The 17,667-nt window shown below is 47.4% G+C and overlaps 1 protein-coding gene across 1 annotated transcript in view; it reads right to left on the minus strand.

Annotated features, from left to right (window-relative positions):
* The window catches only part of spon1b (spondin 1b), a 65,215-nt gene extending 49,305 nt beyond the window's left edge, over window positions 1-15,910 (minus strand). Inside the window, 4 exon segments of the mRNA XM_083667101.1 lie at window positions 366-439; window positions 5,665-5,798; window positions 13,904-14,010; window positions 15,280-15,910. Of these exon segments, the coding sequence (XP_083523227.1) occupies window positions 366-439; window positions 5,665-5,798; window positions 13,904-14,010; window positions 15,280-15,499 (535 nt within the window). The 5' untranslated portion in view covers window positions 15,500-15,910.
* Window positions 15,911-17,667: the final 1,757 nt, after the last annotated feature.

Here is a 17,667-nt window from a genome sequence, read left to right on the forward strand (position 1 = left end):
AGACCAGGGGTCTCTGTTGCCCCAAACACAGCCTCTATAGAGGGGGGGGGGGAGAGAGAGAGAGAGAGAAAGAGAGAGAGAGAGAGAGAGAGAGAAAGAAAGAGAGAGAGAGAGAGAAAGAGAGAGAGAAAGAGAGAGAGAGAGAGAGAGAGAGAGAGAGAGAGAAAGAAACAAACAAACAAACAAACAAACAAAGAAAGTCAGACCGGAGAGAATAGAGTGATACTTCATACAATATCTCAAATGATAACACCTTTTAAAAAAGCATCAATGGTGTTGTTGTTGTTGTTTTGTTGTTGTTGTTGTTGTTGTTGTTGCTGTTGTTGTTCTGTCATAAAATGTTGCCTAGCAGAGCCTTGCCTGACCTTTCTCACACAGTCTGATGGTGAGGGAGCCTTCATCCTGGAAGTAGATGATCCTCTTCTGAACAATGCTGGCCCTGCGAAGGATGGCAGAATAGAATCATGAATTTCGCTCCCTGACAGCTGAATGAAATAGCCCTGTCAGATTACAGTGCAACCCCCACAGGCATACACCACACACACAGTACAAGCCCCATCATCAGCTTGGTGATGGTTGTCCATTTTAGATTTCGTAAGGTGGTCGAATCACCCTGTCAGAGAGCGCAGGAGGCCAGAGGCGATGTGGTAAGATTACAGTGTCAGAGAGTACGCCTGCAGCAGTGCCAGAACCTGCTCTCACCCTCAACCTCCCAGAATACAAATGTTGTACCCTCACAACCCTCAGAGCGAAGAGGTTGATACGCAGCCCATCCCTCTGTGTATCTCTCTCCCCCCCTCCCCCTCCCTCCCTCCCTCCTCTTCCTAAGGGAGAGAACATTGCCAGACAGAAACCTTCCAGGGGTCAGAAGATAAAAGATCAAGCCGTGCTCGGCTCATCAAGTCAGGACCTGAGAGGCCAGAGGCGCTGGGCCACGTCTGCGGCCCTCCGAGCAGAGAAACTTCTCCCCTCCAGAAACTTCACAACAACAAGAGGCTTTAGTTATCTCCCCTTCCAGACGAGAAGGACTACAGCCCAAAAGTGAACATTCATTGAAGGAGCATGAAGGAGCTTCCTCATAAGGCAGCAAAACTGATAGAGTCACGTTTTGTTTTCCATTATCTGTCAGTGATAACCAAGTCTTTCGAGGCGATCTAGATTATATATATATATATATACAGTACCAGTCAAAAGTTTGGACACAAACTTGCCAAGAGTGTGCAAAGCTGTCATCAAATCAAAAGGTGGCTACTTTGAAGAATCTAAAATATAAAACATATTCTGGTTTGTTTAACACTTTTTTGTTTACTACATAATTCCATATGTGTTCCTTCATAGTTTTGATGTCTTCAATATTAATCTACAATGTAGAAAATAATAAAAAATAAAGAAAAACCATTGAATGAGAAGGTGTGTCCAAACCTTTGACTGGTGCTGTATGTCAGGTTTATTTCTTGGCCTCTGTCATGTCCCTCGTACGTACGTATGTGTGTCTCAGTTTCACGTAAAGTAAAAGATGACGGTTCAACGTCCCAGCGTATGTCGCAGATCCGTCACCAGGGTTCGAACCCAGGTCTCCCACGACAGCGTGATTCCAAACCACCTCCGCTACACATACATGACATCCACCAGTTTGGCATGGCAACGACTGAAAGAGTCGGTTCATCGCACACTGAAAATAAACGTTCGGCCCATCGGTTCCACTTGATTGGAATGTGTTTAATCAACACAAATTCTCTTGTTTGATGAAACACATTTGTGTTGATTAAACACATTTCAATCTAGTGGAACCAATGTAAACAATTTCCCTGCATAAATCCAAAGGCCTTTTTTTTGCAGTCTGGGGGCCTACCGCTCCAGATACTGTACATCCCTGACTGATATATGATTTCCATGGCTCCCTCCTTGATTCTTTACCTAAGCCTACTGGGCTGGACCGGGCTTCAGTCCACGCTGGCAGTTCCAGTGGGAGCACCGAGGATCCTTTAATGCTGGTCCAACAAACAGGCCCGTGGGTCCTGGCTGTGTTGCTGTCTCCGAGCCCTTTGGGTCCAGGCTCTGGTGCTGTGCTGTCCCCACCACTGCCTGCCTGTAATCTCTGTGGCACCGGGGAGCGGGGCGTAGGGATGGGCTTGGGGAGGAAGTAGCTCCATGTTGGGCTCCTTATCGGAGTCTCTAAGTCCTTCTGTGCATCTGACTCTCAGAGGATCTCCGAGACTATGTTCAGTCTCTGAAAGACTCTGAAAAGACTCACTCCTCCTCTCACCTCATTCTTTAGTGCCGAGGGGTAAATACAGTCCACCCCAATTATCAACATTCCAGAGTGCCAAGGGTGGCTTTATTCACCGAAAATGCATGAATGATGATGCTTCATGTTGTAGCCAATCAAAATATTGTTGCTAGGTAAAATACCACATAAGACACTTGGCACCCTAGGTGGTGAGTGTTCCGGAATTATTCGGCAGTTAGTGAGTTAAACTGACTCTTGAACCCTCACTTATTCTGTCCTGACTTTGAAAGACTACTGTCGTGATCATTTACTCCACCGTCCGTGAGATACAGGGGAGGCTGGTGGAGGCAGACATCGGAGGACGGGGCTCATTGTGTTTGGTAGCATTCCTCATTACGCTCCATATCATCACAATGCCAATGTCTGCCTCCACCGCCTCCCCAGGCGAGATAGCCTTTCTGCCTCCACCGGCTCCCCAGGTGAGATAGCCTTTCTGCCTCCACCGCCTCCCCAGGCGAGATAGCCTTTCTGCCTCCACCGGCTCCCCAGGTGAGATAGCCTTTCTGCCTCCACCGCCTCCCCAGACGAGATAGCCTTTCTGCCTCCACCGCCTCCCCAGACAAGATAGCCTTTCTGCCTCCACCGCCTCCCCAGACAAGATAGCCTTTCTGCCTCCACCGCCTCCCCAGACGAGATAGCCTTTCTGCCTCCACCGCCTCCCCAGACAAGATAGCCTTTCTGCCTCCACCGCCTCCCCAGACAAGATAGCCTTTCTGCCTCCACCGCCTCCCCAGACGAGATAGCCTTTCTGCCTCCACCGCCTCCCCAGGCCAGAGAGCCTTTCTGCCTCCACCGCCTCGAGGCTGCATAACAAACACTAACGACAGGAGCCTATCATGTTGGAGGAGCGGTATTTATCCATGCATCTGAGACATCTGGGGACCCCTGCTCTGAGACGTGATCCCCGTAACGAGATGCACCGGGAGAGAGAGTGGAGAAGGCCTTGGCCCTCTCCCAGCAGTAATTGGACTTTCATTTGATGTGGAGGTTGACAGAGACGGCGGCCATGTTTCACGGCTCCTCGCTGGCTCCCTGCCCGACGGTGAACTAAGCCATCAATAAGCCATCTGTCGTACGGGAACGGGGAAATACATTTAAAGTAACTACTGTGGATCTTTCTTCAGAGCGTGTATAAGTGAGTTATGTCATGGAAGTCAGCGAAGTGCAGCGCTGTTCTCGGGGGTGCGGGTGGGGTTGGGGGTGTGGGGGGGGGGGGGTTAAACCAGGGCAGGGGAGGTGTGATGCTGTATGTGAGAAGAAACGGAAAAGGGTGGGAGTGATTCTTACTAGAGCAATAATGCCCGCGAGGTCGCGAGGTCGGGAGTTTTAGTCGATATTGCCACGGGTAAGGGGAGTTGCTCAGCCCATTGTTACGGCTACACAACCAACCCGAAAACTGTGACAAGAAAACGACGCTTTAAGTATTTATTTTGTGACCGTGTGATTGTGGCGGTTTCTGCCCTGTGCTGAGACACATACCTCCCGAAACCACAAACATGGAGAAGGGAAGGTGATGCACAGATTTAACGTGACGTCTGAATATCTTATCACATTATCGTTATTGAATCACAGCCTTGAACGTGTCTCGGTCCACAAAGCATGTTTTTATCAACCAGTTATAGAAATATCTTTCAATAAGAGCCTGACATGCAATTAGTCATGGATCAATTCAATCTCATGGCAATTTCCCATTTCCTAACACATAACATATATCGGGTGAACAAGCGGAAAGCCATGATGACAGTAATTTGACACCCAATTTCAAACCGAATTATTAAGGGTGAGAATATTGTTCTCTCTATGCTAATCAACGTGTGTGTCTGTGTGTGTGTGTGTGTGTGCGTGTGTGTGTGTGTGTGCGTCTGTGTGTGTGTGTGTGTGTGTGTGTGTGTGTGTGTGTGTGTGTGTGTGTGTGTGCGTGCGTGCGTGTGTGTGTGTGTGTGTGTGTGCGTCTGTGTGTGTGTGTGTGTGTGTGTGTGTGTGTGTGTGCGTGCGTGCGTGTGTGTGTGTGTGTGTGTGTGTGCGTCTGTGTGTGTGTGTGTGTGTGTGTGTGTGTGTGTGTCTGTGTGCGCGCAGCCATAGTGAACCACACATTCTGCACATGGACTTTGCCACAATGACAAATGCCTCAATTACTTGTGTGTAGTGTATAACTGGTGATTTTCTTTCATTCCAGAACAGCCTGAAATGCTGCACTGCATGCTAAAGAACAGCTTTCAGGATTAATCTGCCCCACACTGTGTGACTACTGACTACCACGGAATTACAGGAGCAGAGCAGAGTTCATTCCCGTGGGCACCAATCAAAATTAAAATAGGAGTCATTGCCCAAAGGTGAGCTTGAAGTCTAGAACACAATACACCTCATACCCAGCTTTAACAGCTCAACTTGAACGGGGATAATCAATGTTTTAGCCAAGAGGAAAAGACGACACATTTGTTTTGTCTGTAATTCTATGAATCGTTTGTGTTTTAGAGACTAATTCTTAGTGGAGAGTACAACACAAAACTAATTTACTGTGTCTTTTCTGCATCTCGCGAGAAAACAACACTTGCAATCAGTGACTTTATCAAAGCTACTGAAACACCACTGTGGCCTGGGTGGGAGTGAAGGATGCTGGGACATAATTACAGCATGGTCTGGAGAGCCACCTGCTTCACAACACCAGCAGACCTCTAATAAGCTTGACTGTGCTGTCTGTTAATGTCAGTCCAGACCAAGACAACCATACCGACGCCATGACACGGTAGTTAAGTGCAGCCGCCTGTTATTGAGCCTAAAACAAGCTGTGCTGCTTTATTACTCCATCTTGACAAGTGAATACAAGTCATCCTGAAAGAAAGAAATAATCTATATATATTTTTTTTAAAACTACCTAGCAGATAAAAATGTATTTGTAATAACTGTTGGAATAAATAAAACAAACAAAGTACTTCAAAAGGACCGCCGATGTGGTTAAAAAATGTTTTAAAAAACCATGCTGACAGATAATGTTTTTACTACTTTACGTGCAGCATTAGAAACAGCAAGGGGTATTAGCAGTAGTAGAGGCAGCAGTAGCAGTAAAGGTAGAAATAATATTGATAAGAGGTTACACTCCCAAATTAAACTGTCAAAAAGAAACACAGTTGTCAGATTGACCAATCTGACTACTTTTTAAGACTATTTAAGACATTAAGACTTCAAGGACGGTCCAGCATGGAGGAGCACCCGAACGTGAGTCCAGCACCATCTCAATCAGGTCACGTGACAAGGCAGGCATATGAAGCATCTCGACGGGCATTAGTAATCCATCATTCTCAAGTTCAATTCTAAGCCTTACACTGTCACATGTAATACCTGTGTAATAACAGTGTAATAACGGTTCTACCCACTTGAGGATGACACAGCCACTGCCAGAAGGGGGCGCTGTCCAGAACACCTGTATCCTGGTCCTCCTCCTGGGGGTGCTCTCTGTGACGGCCGGGGGACAGTTGGTCATGAACTGGGTGTCTTCTTCATCGATGATCTGGGACAGGAAACAGGAAACAGGAAACCAATAAGAGACGGATAGCTTCGATTGGCTCAGCCACCACCTCCCCTCAATGGAGGACCTCAGTACTTTGTATGTTTTATTTATTTTAACAGTTATTACAAATACATTTTATCTACTAGGTACTTTATATGTATATATATGTAGGATAGTTTCTATTCTCTTTAAACCGATCTGACCAATGAAACGACGCAAGACATTGTGGAAGAAGCTCTGGTGCTGTATTAGTAGATGATCTGATGCTGTATTAGTAGATGATCTGATGCTGTATTAGTAGATGATCTGATGCTGTATTAGTAGATTCATACAGTAATTGTTGTAAAACTAGTCAGACCAATTATTGTCCACTTTACTTTCTGAGGAAGCAAGACAATGTGGGAGAAACTCAGAGGCAAACGGTAAGAAAAATTCTAACATCTTAGTGATTATAGCCATGGTTTTAAACCAATTTGGGGTGAGTTTTCAGAATGCTTCGGAGCACAGAGATTTTCTTCAATCCATTGTAGGCTATGAATGTAAGATGATCTTTGTTCCAAAAAACCCGTCCCTGACCAATTACTCTCTACTTTACTCTCAAATGAAGCCAGCCATTATGAGTGAAACATTCCTCATTCGATTCCTTTGCATTACAAAGAGCCTATCCTCCGATTTCTACCTCCGCCAGCCTCCCCTGGTGAAACTCAAAGTACAGAGGGTCAGAGTGCAGCCCCTTCAGCAGCCTGTTGACAGAGAACACCAACAGACGGTTCTTACTGTAAAACACCACATTCAACTAAAACAAAACTTTTAATTACACTACAGTGCACTCCCCCCTCCCTCGCTAAAAGAGTTATAACCCCTGTTCATCGTTGATCAATATGCACCGCTATGCATGTTTGCCTGCGTTTAATTGCTGCTATAACTCAGTGGCTGAAGTAATAAACAGATGGTTTACCGCCAGTGACTATCATCTGTAATCTCTAATCACCCCAGGAACTCCCTACCCCTCTGTTACTCCCCCAGGAGCTCCCTACCCCTCTGTTACCCCCCCCGGAGCTCCCTACCCCTCTGTTACCCCCCCCGGAGCTCCCTACCCCTCTGTTACCCCCCCCCCCCCCCCAGTAACTCCCTACTACTCTGTTACCCCCCCAGTAACTCCCTACCACTCTGTTACACCCCCCCCCCCCGGAGCTCCCTACCACTCTGTTACCCCCCCCCCCCCGGAGCTCCCTACCACTCTGTTACCCCCCAGGAGCTCCCTACCACTCTGTTACCCCCCGGAGCCCCCTACCCCTCTGTTACATCCCCCAGGAGCTCCCTATCAGGGGAGGCTGGTGGAGGTAGAAATGGTGGAGGACAGGCTCATTGTAATGCATGGAATGGAATGAGAAATGGTGTTAAACAAGATCTTCATTTGTCCCTGTAGGGAACCTTTGAAGAATCCATTTTGGTGCCAAATAGAACCTTTTGGGTTCCATGTAAAACCCTTTTGGGTTCCATGTAGAACCCTCTGTGGAAAGGGTTCAGCACGGAACCCAAAAGGGTTCTACCGTTCTGCCCCAAAAAGGGTTCACCTACAGGGACTAACTAGCACCTAGCTAGCAGCCTAGTTAGTAGTCTAGTTCTAAGAGTTATACAGTGCAACAGGGTAATCATCTCAGGGTAAACCACCTAGTGGTTCCAGAGTAAACCCAGGGTAAACCACCTATTGGTTCCAGGGTAAACCCAGGGTATACCACCTAGTGGTTCCAGAGTAAACCCAGGGTAAACCACCTAGTGGTTCCAGGGTAAACCCAGGGTATACCACCTATTGGTTCCAGGGTAAACCCAGGGTAAACCACCTATTGGTTCCAGGGTAAACCCAGGGTATACCACCTAGTGGTTCCAGGGTAAACCCAGGGTATACCACCTATTGGTTCCAGGGTAAACCCAGGGTAAACCACCTAGTGGTTCCAGAGTAAACCCAGGGTAAACCACCTAGTGGTTCCAGAGTAAACCCAGGGTAAACCACCTATTGGTTCCAGGGTAAACCCAGGGTATACCACCTATCCCTGATGCACCGCAGTTGCACCAAGAGGCTCCCAGTGATGTTAATAACGGCCCTGTGACAGCGGCCCTGTGACAGCCCTCCCCTGAACTACACCCCATGGTCTGTGCAGGTGGCTGGCATCGTTCTGGGCACACAGTTTGTCACTCTGTGATACGGTGTTTTTTTTCCGATTGCCTCGATGTATATTGAGCTTGTCGCCGTTTCGGGTCATGAAAACACATCTTTGCATATTGTGTTAGATCTCTCTCTCTGTGACACGGGTGGAAGAAAAGGGAAAGAGATGAGAGAAGGATTCTCTTTGGAGGTCTTCTGAGGAGGAAACTCCTCTTCCCTGGTGCTGAGGGTTGGTTTCAATTAGCCTTGTTTCCCATGCACCCCTGCTGCGGGTCTTCCTCTTAGTCTCTCCCTCCCTCCCTCCCTCCCTCTCTCCTTCCCTCCCTCCCTCCCTCCCTCTCTCCCTCCCCCCCTCCCTCCTTCTCTCCTTCCCTCCCTCCCTCCCTCCCTCTGAATTGACATGTATTGTAACTGCTTTAGTAATCTACTCTGCTATACTCTCTCCCTCTCCCTTTCTCTTTCTCTCTCTCTCTCCCCCTCCCTCTCCCCCCCCCTCCCTCCCCCTCTCTCCCCCCTCCCTCCCCCTCCCTCTCCCTCCCCCTCCCGCCTCCACCTCCTCCCTTCCTATGACTCACATAGACCCCAAGCTTCACCAGTGGGGGTTCCTTTGTGTGTCTCTGTGCTATTCCTCAGGCCTCATTAACAAACCCACAAATGTATTTTTATTTTTCTATTTCTGTGTCTCTCCAGGACTGAGGTCCTGTCACTCACAGTGCTTCAGTAGGCAGCCCCAAACAACCGGCACACAGTCCCTGGGAAGACGCAACAAATTCATGAGCAAACTGAAACCTTGGGGGTTGACTTAGAAGAAGAAATTGTACATTTCTTAGAACAGACTCAGCTATATAGATATATATATATATATTTCTCTGTCTTGACCTGTGGGCGTAGGAGGGAGTTCATTGTCTTGTAACTGGGCTAAAGCGGCTTGTCTTTCCCCCTGGGAGGACGGTGCTGCAAACTGTTTCCTCCCCAAAACTGCCTCTAAGTGGCTGTCATATCAGGGCTGAACTGCAGCCAAGCAGCGGAGCCCGGAGAGAGAGGGAGAGAGAGAGGGAGAGAGAGAAAGAGGGAGGGAGGGAGAGAGGCTGGGAAAGTGGAGCGTTTGTTTTAATTGTAGCTCCTGGCTTGGCTGAGTGGCCCAGCAGCTCTCTCTCCTCAGAGCCCCTCTGTGTGTGTGTGTGTGTGTGTGTGTGTGTGTGTGTGTGTGTGTGTGTGTGTGTGTGTGTGTGAGTGAGAGTGAGTGTGTGTGTGCGCGTCTGTGCGCATGTGTCTTTGCATGTGCGTGCATGCGTGCGTGAGTGAGTGCATTCGTGTGTGTGTCTGTGTGAGTATGAGTCTGTGTGAGTATGAGTGTGTGTGTGTGTGTGCGTGTCCATGCGCATGTGTCTGTGTATGCGTGTGCGTGCTTGCTGCATGCTTGTGTGTATGCGTGCGTGTGCGTGTGTGTGTGTGTGTGTGCGTGTGTGTGCGTGTGTGTGCGTGTGTGTGCGTGTGTGTGTGTGTGTGTGTGTCTCAGGGTCTGGAGGAGCAGCTGAATGCTGCTGTTTTCTCAGTCACTTCCTCCCGGGTGACACAGCAAACACAGATGCTTCTCAGCGCCCGCAAAAAGTCAACGAGCTTTCTTCAAGGAGTCCCAGACGGACAGGGTTCAGCCGGGGAGGGGGGGAGACGAGGGAGAACTCCCCAGGGAAAATCAACAAGACGGCAGGATCACAGTCTGGAATGGCCGCCGACGCAACGCGCCAGAACATCAGACCTTTGGGAAGTGGGGCGCCGATTTTACCACCTGACACGCGTATCTGAGACATTTAAATGTCACTCAGACACATAAGGTTATTGAAAAGCACCCGATTTTTCCTCTCAATGCCTTTCTATGGAGCCCCTCACATCTGCCTTGAGCCCTGCTATCAATCACGCAAGTCTTTTACCTCACTGATATCCATGGAGAGGCAAAAGCAATCTCTGATATGAAATCGTACGATATTACATATTCCTCAAAACATGAAAAGATATGCTGTATTTTAGCATATCCCACTGGGGGCACAGAAAAGGGCAAACAAGTTTGCAAAGTTGGTCATCTTAACCGTAACACTTCGGATAGAAGCAAGGAGACATAATCCAACGGTGATTTTGAATACTGGAACTAGCATTTCCATGACATACGACACGTTTGACTAAAACTCTGGTTCAATAATCACAGTCTTCTCAAAAACATAGTTAAAGACAAGGGACACTAGAACATCCTGCTCTGTTACAGCATATTCTGAGTTCTGTATTTTTTGCTCATTGTTTGCCCAGTATTCTCACGCAAACCGGAGTCCTGAGTGTTTAAATATTGATATGAACCTTGTGTATTGCTGTGTTTATTTCCATCTCTCCATTTCAAAGCTAGCACAGCTAGACTAATAACTATCATTAATGTCGTGTCCCTGAGGGGTCTGGAACAACAGCAGAACAACACCACCTCTGCCATGTTCCTCGTCTCAGACACACATCTGTGTTCACAGCGTTTACAGTAGTAAGGCTCCAAGGTTTCCGGGCATTTCATTTAGTCTTAGACACACACACACACACACACACACACACACACACACACACACACACACACACACACACACACACACACACACACACACACACACACACACACAGACACACTCTCACACACTCACACACACAGACACAGACACACACACAGACACAGACACACACAGACACACACAGGCACACACACACACACGCACACACACAGACACAGACACACACACACACAGGCACACACACACAGGCACACACACACATACACAGCAGCAGCGAGCTTCATCCCAAGGAGTTACAGTAATAGTCTCCCGCCCGCCCGTCCACCTTCAATTTTCAGGAAGAGCGCTGGGTTTCTGTGTGAAAAGCTGCTACACAAGAGAGGTCTGTCACCTCAACAGAGAAACACATTTCTAAGAAAGGCTGCTCTGAAATAAGGAGGAAGGATGGATGGAACATTATAGCTGTAGGGAAAAAACTAAAAAAAAGCAGCTCAGGTGGCACCTTGTTGAGGTGTTGTTGTTGTAGGTGGAACGTGAGAAGCAGAGTGGTTTCACTCTGTCTGTGTGTCTGAACCTCACTCCCTAAACGGACACCCAGCAAAAACCCAGAGACGCAGACAGAGACCACGGTCAACAGGGACCCGTTGAGACGACAATACTTCCCTGTAGTCAAAGAGGTCATATTTTTCCTTGACCCCTCCCCCCCCCTCCCCCCTCTCAACAATCGAACACACATCTCCTGGCAAACGTGGATCAGAAAAGACAGTCTTCTGTACGAGGTGTGAACATGCCTCTCCTGGGCTGACACAATCTCACACTATTATTGTCATACCTTGGGAGTCAGAGAAAGAACAAAAAAAAAAAAGAAAAAACATCAAAACATCAAAACATTCTGTACTTCATTTAGCCTAGCTGAAGCGTGGCTCGGAGTCTGCAGCACTCCGTACCAGACTGCAGACTCTAGGGAGGCCCTTTGATGTTGTCGGCACGGTGACTCGACATCGATACTGATAAAGGGGCTAGTGGTCGGTGGTCGGCGTACCTCCTGTGTCTTCTACCTTGAATGTTTTTGTTTAAATTGAAGGAACCGTGAGGTATGTTTGTTCTGAGAAACTGCCCCGGCGCTTTTCGCTCCAACAAAAGGAGCAAGGAATGAGAGGCCACGCCCCGAATGCAAATACTAAGCATGTGGGAACCAATCAATGCGCCCGCTCAGAAGCCGGGTCGAATGTTCAGAGCTCAACATGGGAGTCAGTGAGAGGGAGGAAAGCAGGGTTTCTTCACGCGTGTTTGATGGCGTTCCTCATTCCGTTCCGTGCATTTTAATGAGCCCGTCCTCCGATTTCTACCCCCACCAGCCTCCCCTGATGAAGTTCTCAACCTGCACCTCATGACCTCCTAGGGAAACATCCAAACGCCTGCTTGCCTATGCACAGCAGCACAGAACCAAAGTGATGCTTTTAATCTCTGTAAACACCAGATAACATCTCATCTGAGCTCATCTTCTCCTTTCCAAACAAACTTAGTTTGCTTCCCTGGGTAAAAACACGACTCTGGCCTAGATAAATATGAGGGGGGAGAGGGGAGGGAGGGGGGAGGGAGGGGGAGGGAGGGGGTTCCAAAATCTCTATTGGTACCTCTGGGGAGGTCGCGGGAGGCGAAAAGTGGGGGCCTATGATAACTATGTGTGAAAATAAAGAATAGACACAAACACACACAAATACACACGCGCACACACACACACACACACACACACACGCACACGCACGCACACACACGCACGCACACACATGCAGGATAGACAGACACCAGTCGCTCCAAAACATATAAGCGGTACTTTACCCTCAGAGGTTGTAAAATGTGATGTTGTGTGTTTAGAGACAGACGCCAGGCACATTCCAGGAGAGGAGCCAGCGCTACAACAACCAGGAGTGTCAAACAGACGGGAAGCGTCGCGCATTCGCTTCTGCCCTACTTCCACAACAGTGGAGGCTGGCGGAGGTAGAAATCGGAGGACGGGCTCATTGTAATGCAGGGAATTGAACCGGAATGGATTCAGGAGCGGTACCAAACACACTTGGAGACTTGGCGGAGGTAGAAATCGTGCGTGATTCCGTTCTTCATTCCGTTCCATGCTTTACGATAAGCCCGTCCTCCGATGTCTGTCTCCACCGGCCTCTCCTGTTCCATAACCGTCAAGCAGCTCCGTGCTCAGTGTGCATGTTCAAAATGTCAGTATGTTTGGGAAATGTATCTCTATCTGAACCCCCATCTGCTTGTAATTATGACTGATTTGAATTGATTGAGGCCATCATGGGCAGAATGAACAACAGATGGTGTTGGATGTGGAAATGTGCTGCATCATGCTGACTGCATACAAGGGTCTGTCAATCATCCATCCTCTTCAGCCCCGTTTCGGAACGCATAGACCTTATAATGACATTGTAATATACATCAAATTCATCTGATACATCTTCCCATGTCAGCTATGCTTCCACATTAGGGGAGGCTGGTGGAGGCAGAAATCGGAGGCCGGGCTCATTGTGATGCATGGAACGAAGTAGGGAATGGTATCAAACATTCCGTTCCGTCCGTTACACAGAGCCCCTCCTCCGATTTCTACCGCCACCAGCCTCCCCTGCTCCACATACAAACACGGTTTTCGATAAATAACAAAATAATTAAAAAGTAACACACTATGAACAGTCTTTCACCACTGGGCTCATGGACGCGTTAAGCAGAGAGGACATTTAACAGGACATAGAACAGGTACTTATCGTGTTTATTCCTTTGTTTACTTGATGAGGTAACTGAATAAGTTTGCCCTCCCTGCGTTAGAACGCTTTCACACAGCGGGGGGGGCTTCCACATTAGGGGAGGCTGGTGGAGGTAGAAATCGGAGGACGGGCTCATTGGGGGGGGGGGGGGGGGGGGGTGTTAGAAGGAACGAAGGAACCCTTCTCCTCTCGCTGAACTCTTCCCTCAGAAAGCGAAGGAGGCTACGTGCTTGTCGAGCATCGGGACGATTACAATCTCTGCGAGAACCACCATTTTGAAAGCAAGTCGGTGGACTTGATGGGGTTTTCATCATCAGTGATTTGTTTGATGTGTGTTTTTGTTGAGTTCACCAGGTTGTAAGCAACTTTATATGCATTTTCAAAATTTTATTCATTCATTCATTCATTCATTCATTCATTCATTGAAAACGTGGCAGATACAGGACAAAGACTCGTACACCACGGCTTTGTGTTGAAGACGTGATTGTGATTGGCCGAGAGGGTGTTGATTATTTTTCTGTAAACGCACACGTAGTCCCGGTCATAGCCTCTTCACCGTTCCAAATCAATCCGCCAATTCACAGTGAAGGGGCGCTTCGGCCTTGTGGAGGACCTTACCTGGAACTGGCCGGCGTAGTGTTCATCCGCCGTTCCTTCTCTGCCCTCCTTCAGGGAGATGAGGGTGAAGCCTCTGAAGTAGGACGGGCTGGAGGCATACAGGGTCACTGGCAAACAGACAGGGAAAGGGAGATCAGATCCAGACAGCGTATTGTCTGTCTCACTCCTTGGGGGCGATTGCGGCTGTATAAAATACATACACTGCACGTACCGGAATACACATTTCAAAACACAAAATGTATTTAATAAAAATTAAATAAAACTGTGCAGATACACTGAAATATTTGGTTGGAGGAGAGGAAATATAGGTCACAGATAACAACACATACGAGAGCCATTAAGATCTGATAGTACTAGTGGGTATGGGGGGGGGCACAAAGAGAGAGAGGGGGGGGGGAGAGAGAAAGAAAGAAAGAAAGAAAAGGAGGGAGAGAGAGAGAGAATGAAAGAAGGGTGGAAAGAGAGAGACAAAGAGTGAGACAAGGGAGGGTGGAGAGAGAAAGAAAGAGAGAGAAACAAGCTGGTGAGAGGAGAGGGGAGAGAGAGAGGAAAAGGGAGGAAAGAAAGAAAGAAAGAGACAGAGAGAGAGAGAAAGAGACAGACAGAGAGAGAGAGAAACAAGCTGGTGAGAGGAGAGGGGAGAGAGAGAGGAAAAAGGGAGGAAAGAAAGAAAGAGAGAGAGAGAGACAGACAGACAGAGAGAGAGAGAGAGAGAGAGAGAGAAGCTGGTGTACGTGGGCTGAGGGTAGGCACAGTAAACAAGTCATTAGCCGCCTGCTGTTTGAGAGTTTCCCAGCGAGTCACTGAATGATGTGGGTGTACAAGAAGAAGTGTGTTAATCACAGCGGCCAAGTTACTTCTGTTCGATGTAGCCTAAGGAGGGCTATCGCTATCCACTACAGTAGCCTGCAATTGTTGGTAACGCTTAAAGCCAGATCCTGGCCTTTGGAGAGAAAACTGAAAAATGCGTTGCATAAAAGAATACACATTGCCAATAAATGTTTTGTTTTGAGAAAACTTGGATTGAGCTATTCCACATCGTAAGTAAATAATACACATACACTTTTACATATGACCTTGCATCAAGCACGTTTGGAGAATGCTCTGCTGTACTTCACCAAAACAGTGTTTTGAATAATAATTAAAGTCAATGCAATCTGCAATCATGCCATAAGTGTTTTAATGCACTTACTTATCACACTGGCACGTGACATGCCTCGAGAAGTGATAAGTAGCCTGGGTAACAGTTGGCACAATATTTACGCGCTGAAAGTGACCAGCGCACGGAACTTCAACTTGGCCGTGTATACGCTACTTTCTCCGAGTTGTCCTTATGAGTGAATAAAGTAAATAAGTCAGGAACATTTTTAACATACCCCTATAGGTGTTCCCAGGTTGGTAGGTCTCCGGGTCCCCCTCGACTCTGAGCCGAAACTCGTTGTACCCATCTCTCCGCGTTCCCTGTGTCTGTGCCCGTAAAATCCTGCCGCAATACCCAGCTGTCCGATCGGAAGGGTCCTCGACAAACGCGACAGCGTTGCACACAAAACTGGAGATAAAATACTGCAAAAGCAGCAAGTGCACGTATATTCCCATAACTGCCTCTGTTGTGGACAGAACACAAGTTCTTTATTCCACCTCTTCAAGAGGGAAACAAAACAGAAGAGGACTGACAACAAAATTCAAACCCCTCTTCTCCCAACTATAGAATCCCAGCGAACTGTTCAGCGCTGACACTTTGCGATAAATAGTGTGAGAAACCGCGACGAATCCATCCCAGAGCGGTTTCGGAGTCCGATTGTCGACTACAGCTGCTTCAGCGTACAGTCACTGTCATTTGACAGGATAGCGGTGATAGGTTGGATCAAGTGTTGAGTTACCAGAGTAATTCTCGGCGTCCGGCCGGGAAACAACGAAAGCGTAGCAATGGGGGTTGCACGGTTGTCTGTCTCGTTTACTCGAAGGGAAGGACTACTAGATTGAAGCGATGAAGGCAGCAGACTTTAAACAAAACCCAGACATTCCTACCAATAGCCACTGCTGCGCCACTGAGAGAGAGAGAGAGAGAGAGAGAGAGAGAGAGAGAGAGGGAGGGAGAGAAGAGAGAGAGAGAGACAGAGAGAGAGAAGAGAGTGAGAGAGAGAGAGAGAGAAATGGAGAGAGAGACAGAAAGAAAGAGAGAGGGAGAGAAGAGAGAGAGAGGGAGAGAAGAGAGAGAGAGGGAGAGAAGAGAGAGAGAGCGTTTGACATTCCTGGTGAGGCGCGGGAGAGCTCTCGAGCCAATGTTTGAACAGCCGTGAATCTCCCAAGTCAATTATAGCCGCGCGCACCTCACATATCAGATCATAATTGGTCAAACCTGTGCGCGTTTTGCGCCGTTTCTTTGCGTAAAAATATGTTGTCGATGGTAATTTAGTAGTTTGCTGCGTCCAACACAGCCCGTAATTAATTACTTTTGATGGATATATATAATGTTCGAATTTTCATAAACATTACTATGAATCTAGAACTTGTTTCGTTTAACTGAATACAGGTTTCTCTGAATGTGAGACAGGTGATAAGTAACTTTCTATTTTCAACTGATGTCGCAATTTGATCAATACATATTTGCTAATCAATCACGTAGGCCTACTATAAGATCCCTGTTGCTCAGCATAAATTAGGACACAGACGAAGTTTACATTTGACATTTATGACATTTAGCAGACGCCTTTATCCAAAGCGACTTACAACAAATACATTTGACAGAGTAAGTGAATCATCTATCCATCAGTCAGCATAAGAAAAATTAATTTATGCTAGGACCAGGGGCCATAGGCAGTCACAATGCTCGAAGAAAGGAAGATTATTATATATATTTTTTATGTATTAACAGGAGAGAAACTTGCACAGAGGGGTAGTGGGGATGAAGAGCTTTAGGAGGGACAGTTAAGATGTAGCCTGAAGAGACGGGTCTTCAGTCTACGGCGGAAGATAGGTAGTGAGTCATAAACATTTATTCCAAACCATAAAACCTCATTTTAATTCAGACATGCTGTGATGTTGCACTGGGGTATCATTTATTCATTTTATGCAAATGTCCTACCAGGATTTGCATAAACATTAGACCAATTGGCCTATCCTCTTATCATCTGCAAAGCGTCTTCCGTTATTACAGTTTATAGAGCGGCTCCTTGTCTGTGATCATCATTTGAATAGAAATGGGAAAGTTGCAGACCAGTAGGTGTCAGACGAGCATCCTCTCTCACCCCTCAGGGCCCTCTGCCAGTCTCCTTCAGGGGAGGCTGGCGGAGGTAGACATCGGAGGACGGGCTCAATGTAATAATACAATAATACAATAGTGTAGCGTATTACAATGAGCCCGTCCTCCAATTTCTACCTCCATTTCCACCTTCACCTCCCCTTTATCCTTCCGCCGCCTGCTCACACAGCGGTCTCCCTGGGAACTCGTGCTGCATTGCACATGCAGTAATAACGGCCTGTATAGAACAGCATTGACCTGTGTTGAAGAACATTAGAGAAGGTTCACATACGCCACAGATGGAAATGAGCTGTTGCTAAATCTGGGACATCGCATCTTTTCTCAAGTGTACTAAGACTTGTGTTATTAGTAATAATAAGGTGACATAGGAATCTCTTGACGAGGACAACAAAAATGAAAGTTTCTTCCTTTCTCCAGCACTGTGACTGCCGAAGGCACTTGTTGTGGAAGGTTTTACTCACGATGACTGATGTATAGTTAGTATTGATTCACTTACTTTGAC

Source organism: Argentina silus, assembly GCF_951799395.1.
Source record: "Argentina silus genome assembly, chromosome: 3".
NCBI lineage: Eukaryota > Metazoa > Chordata > Actinopteri > Argentiniformes > Argentinidae > Argentina > Argentina silus.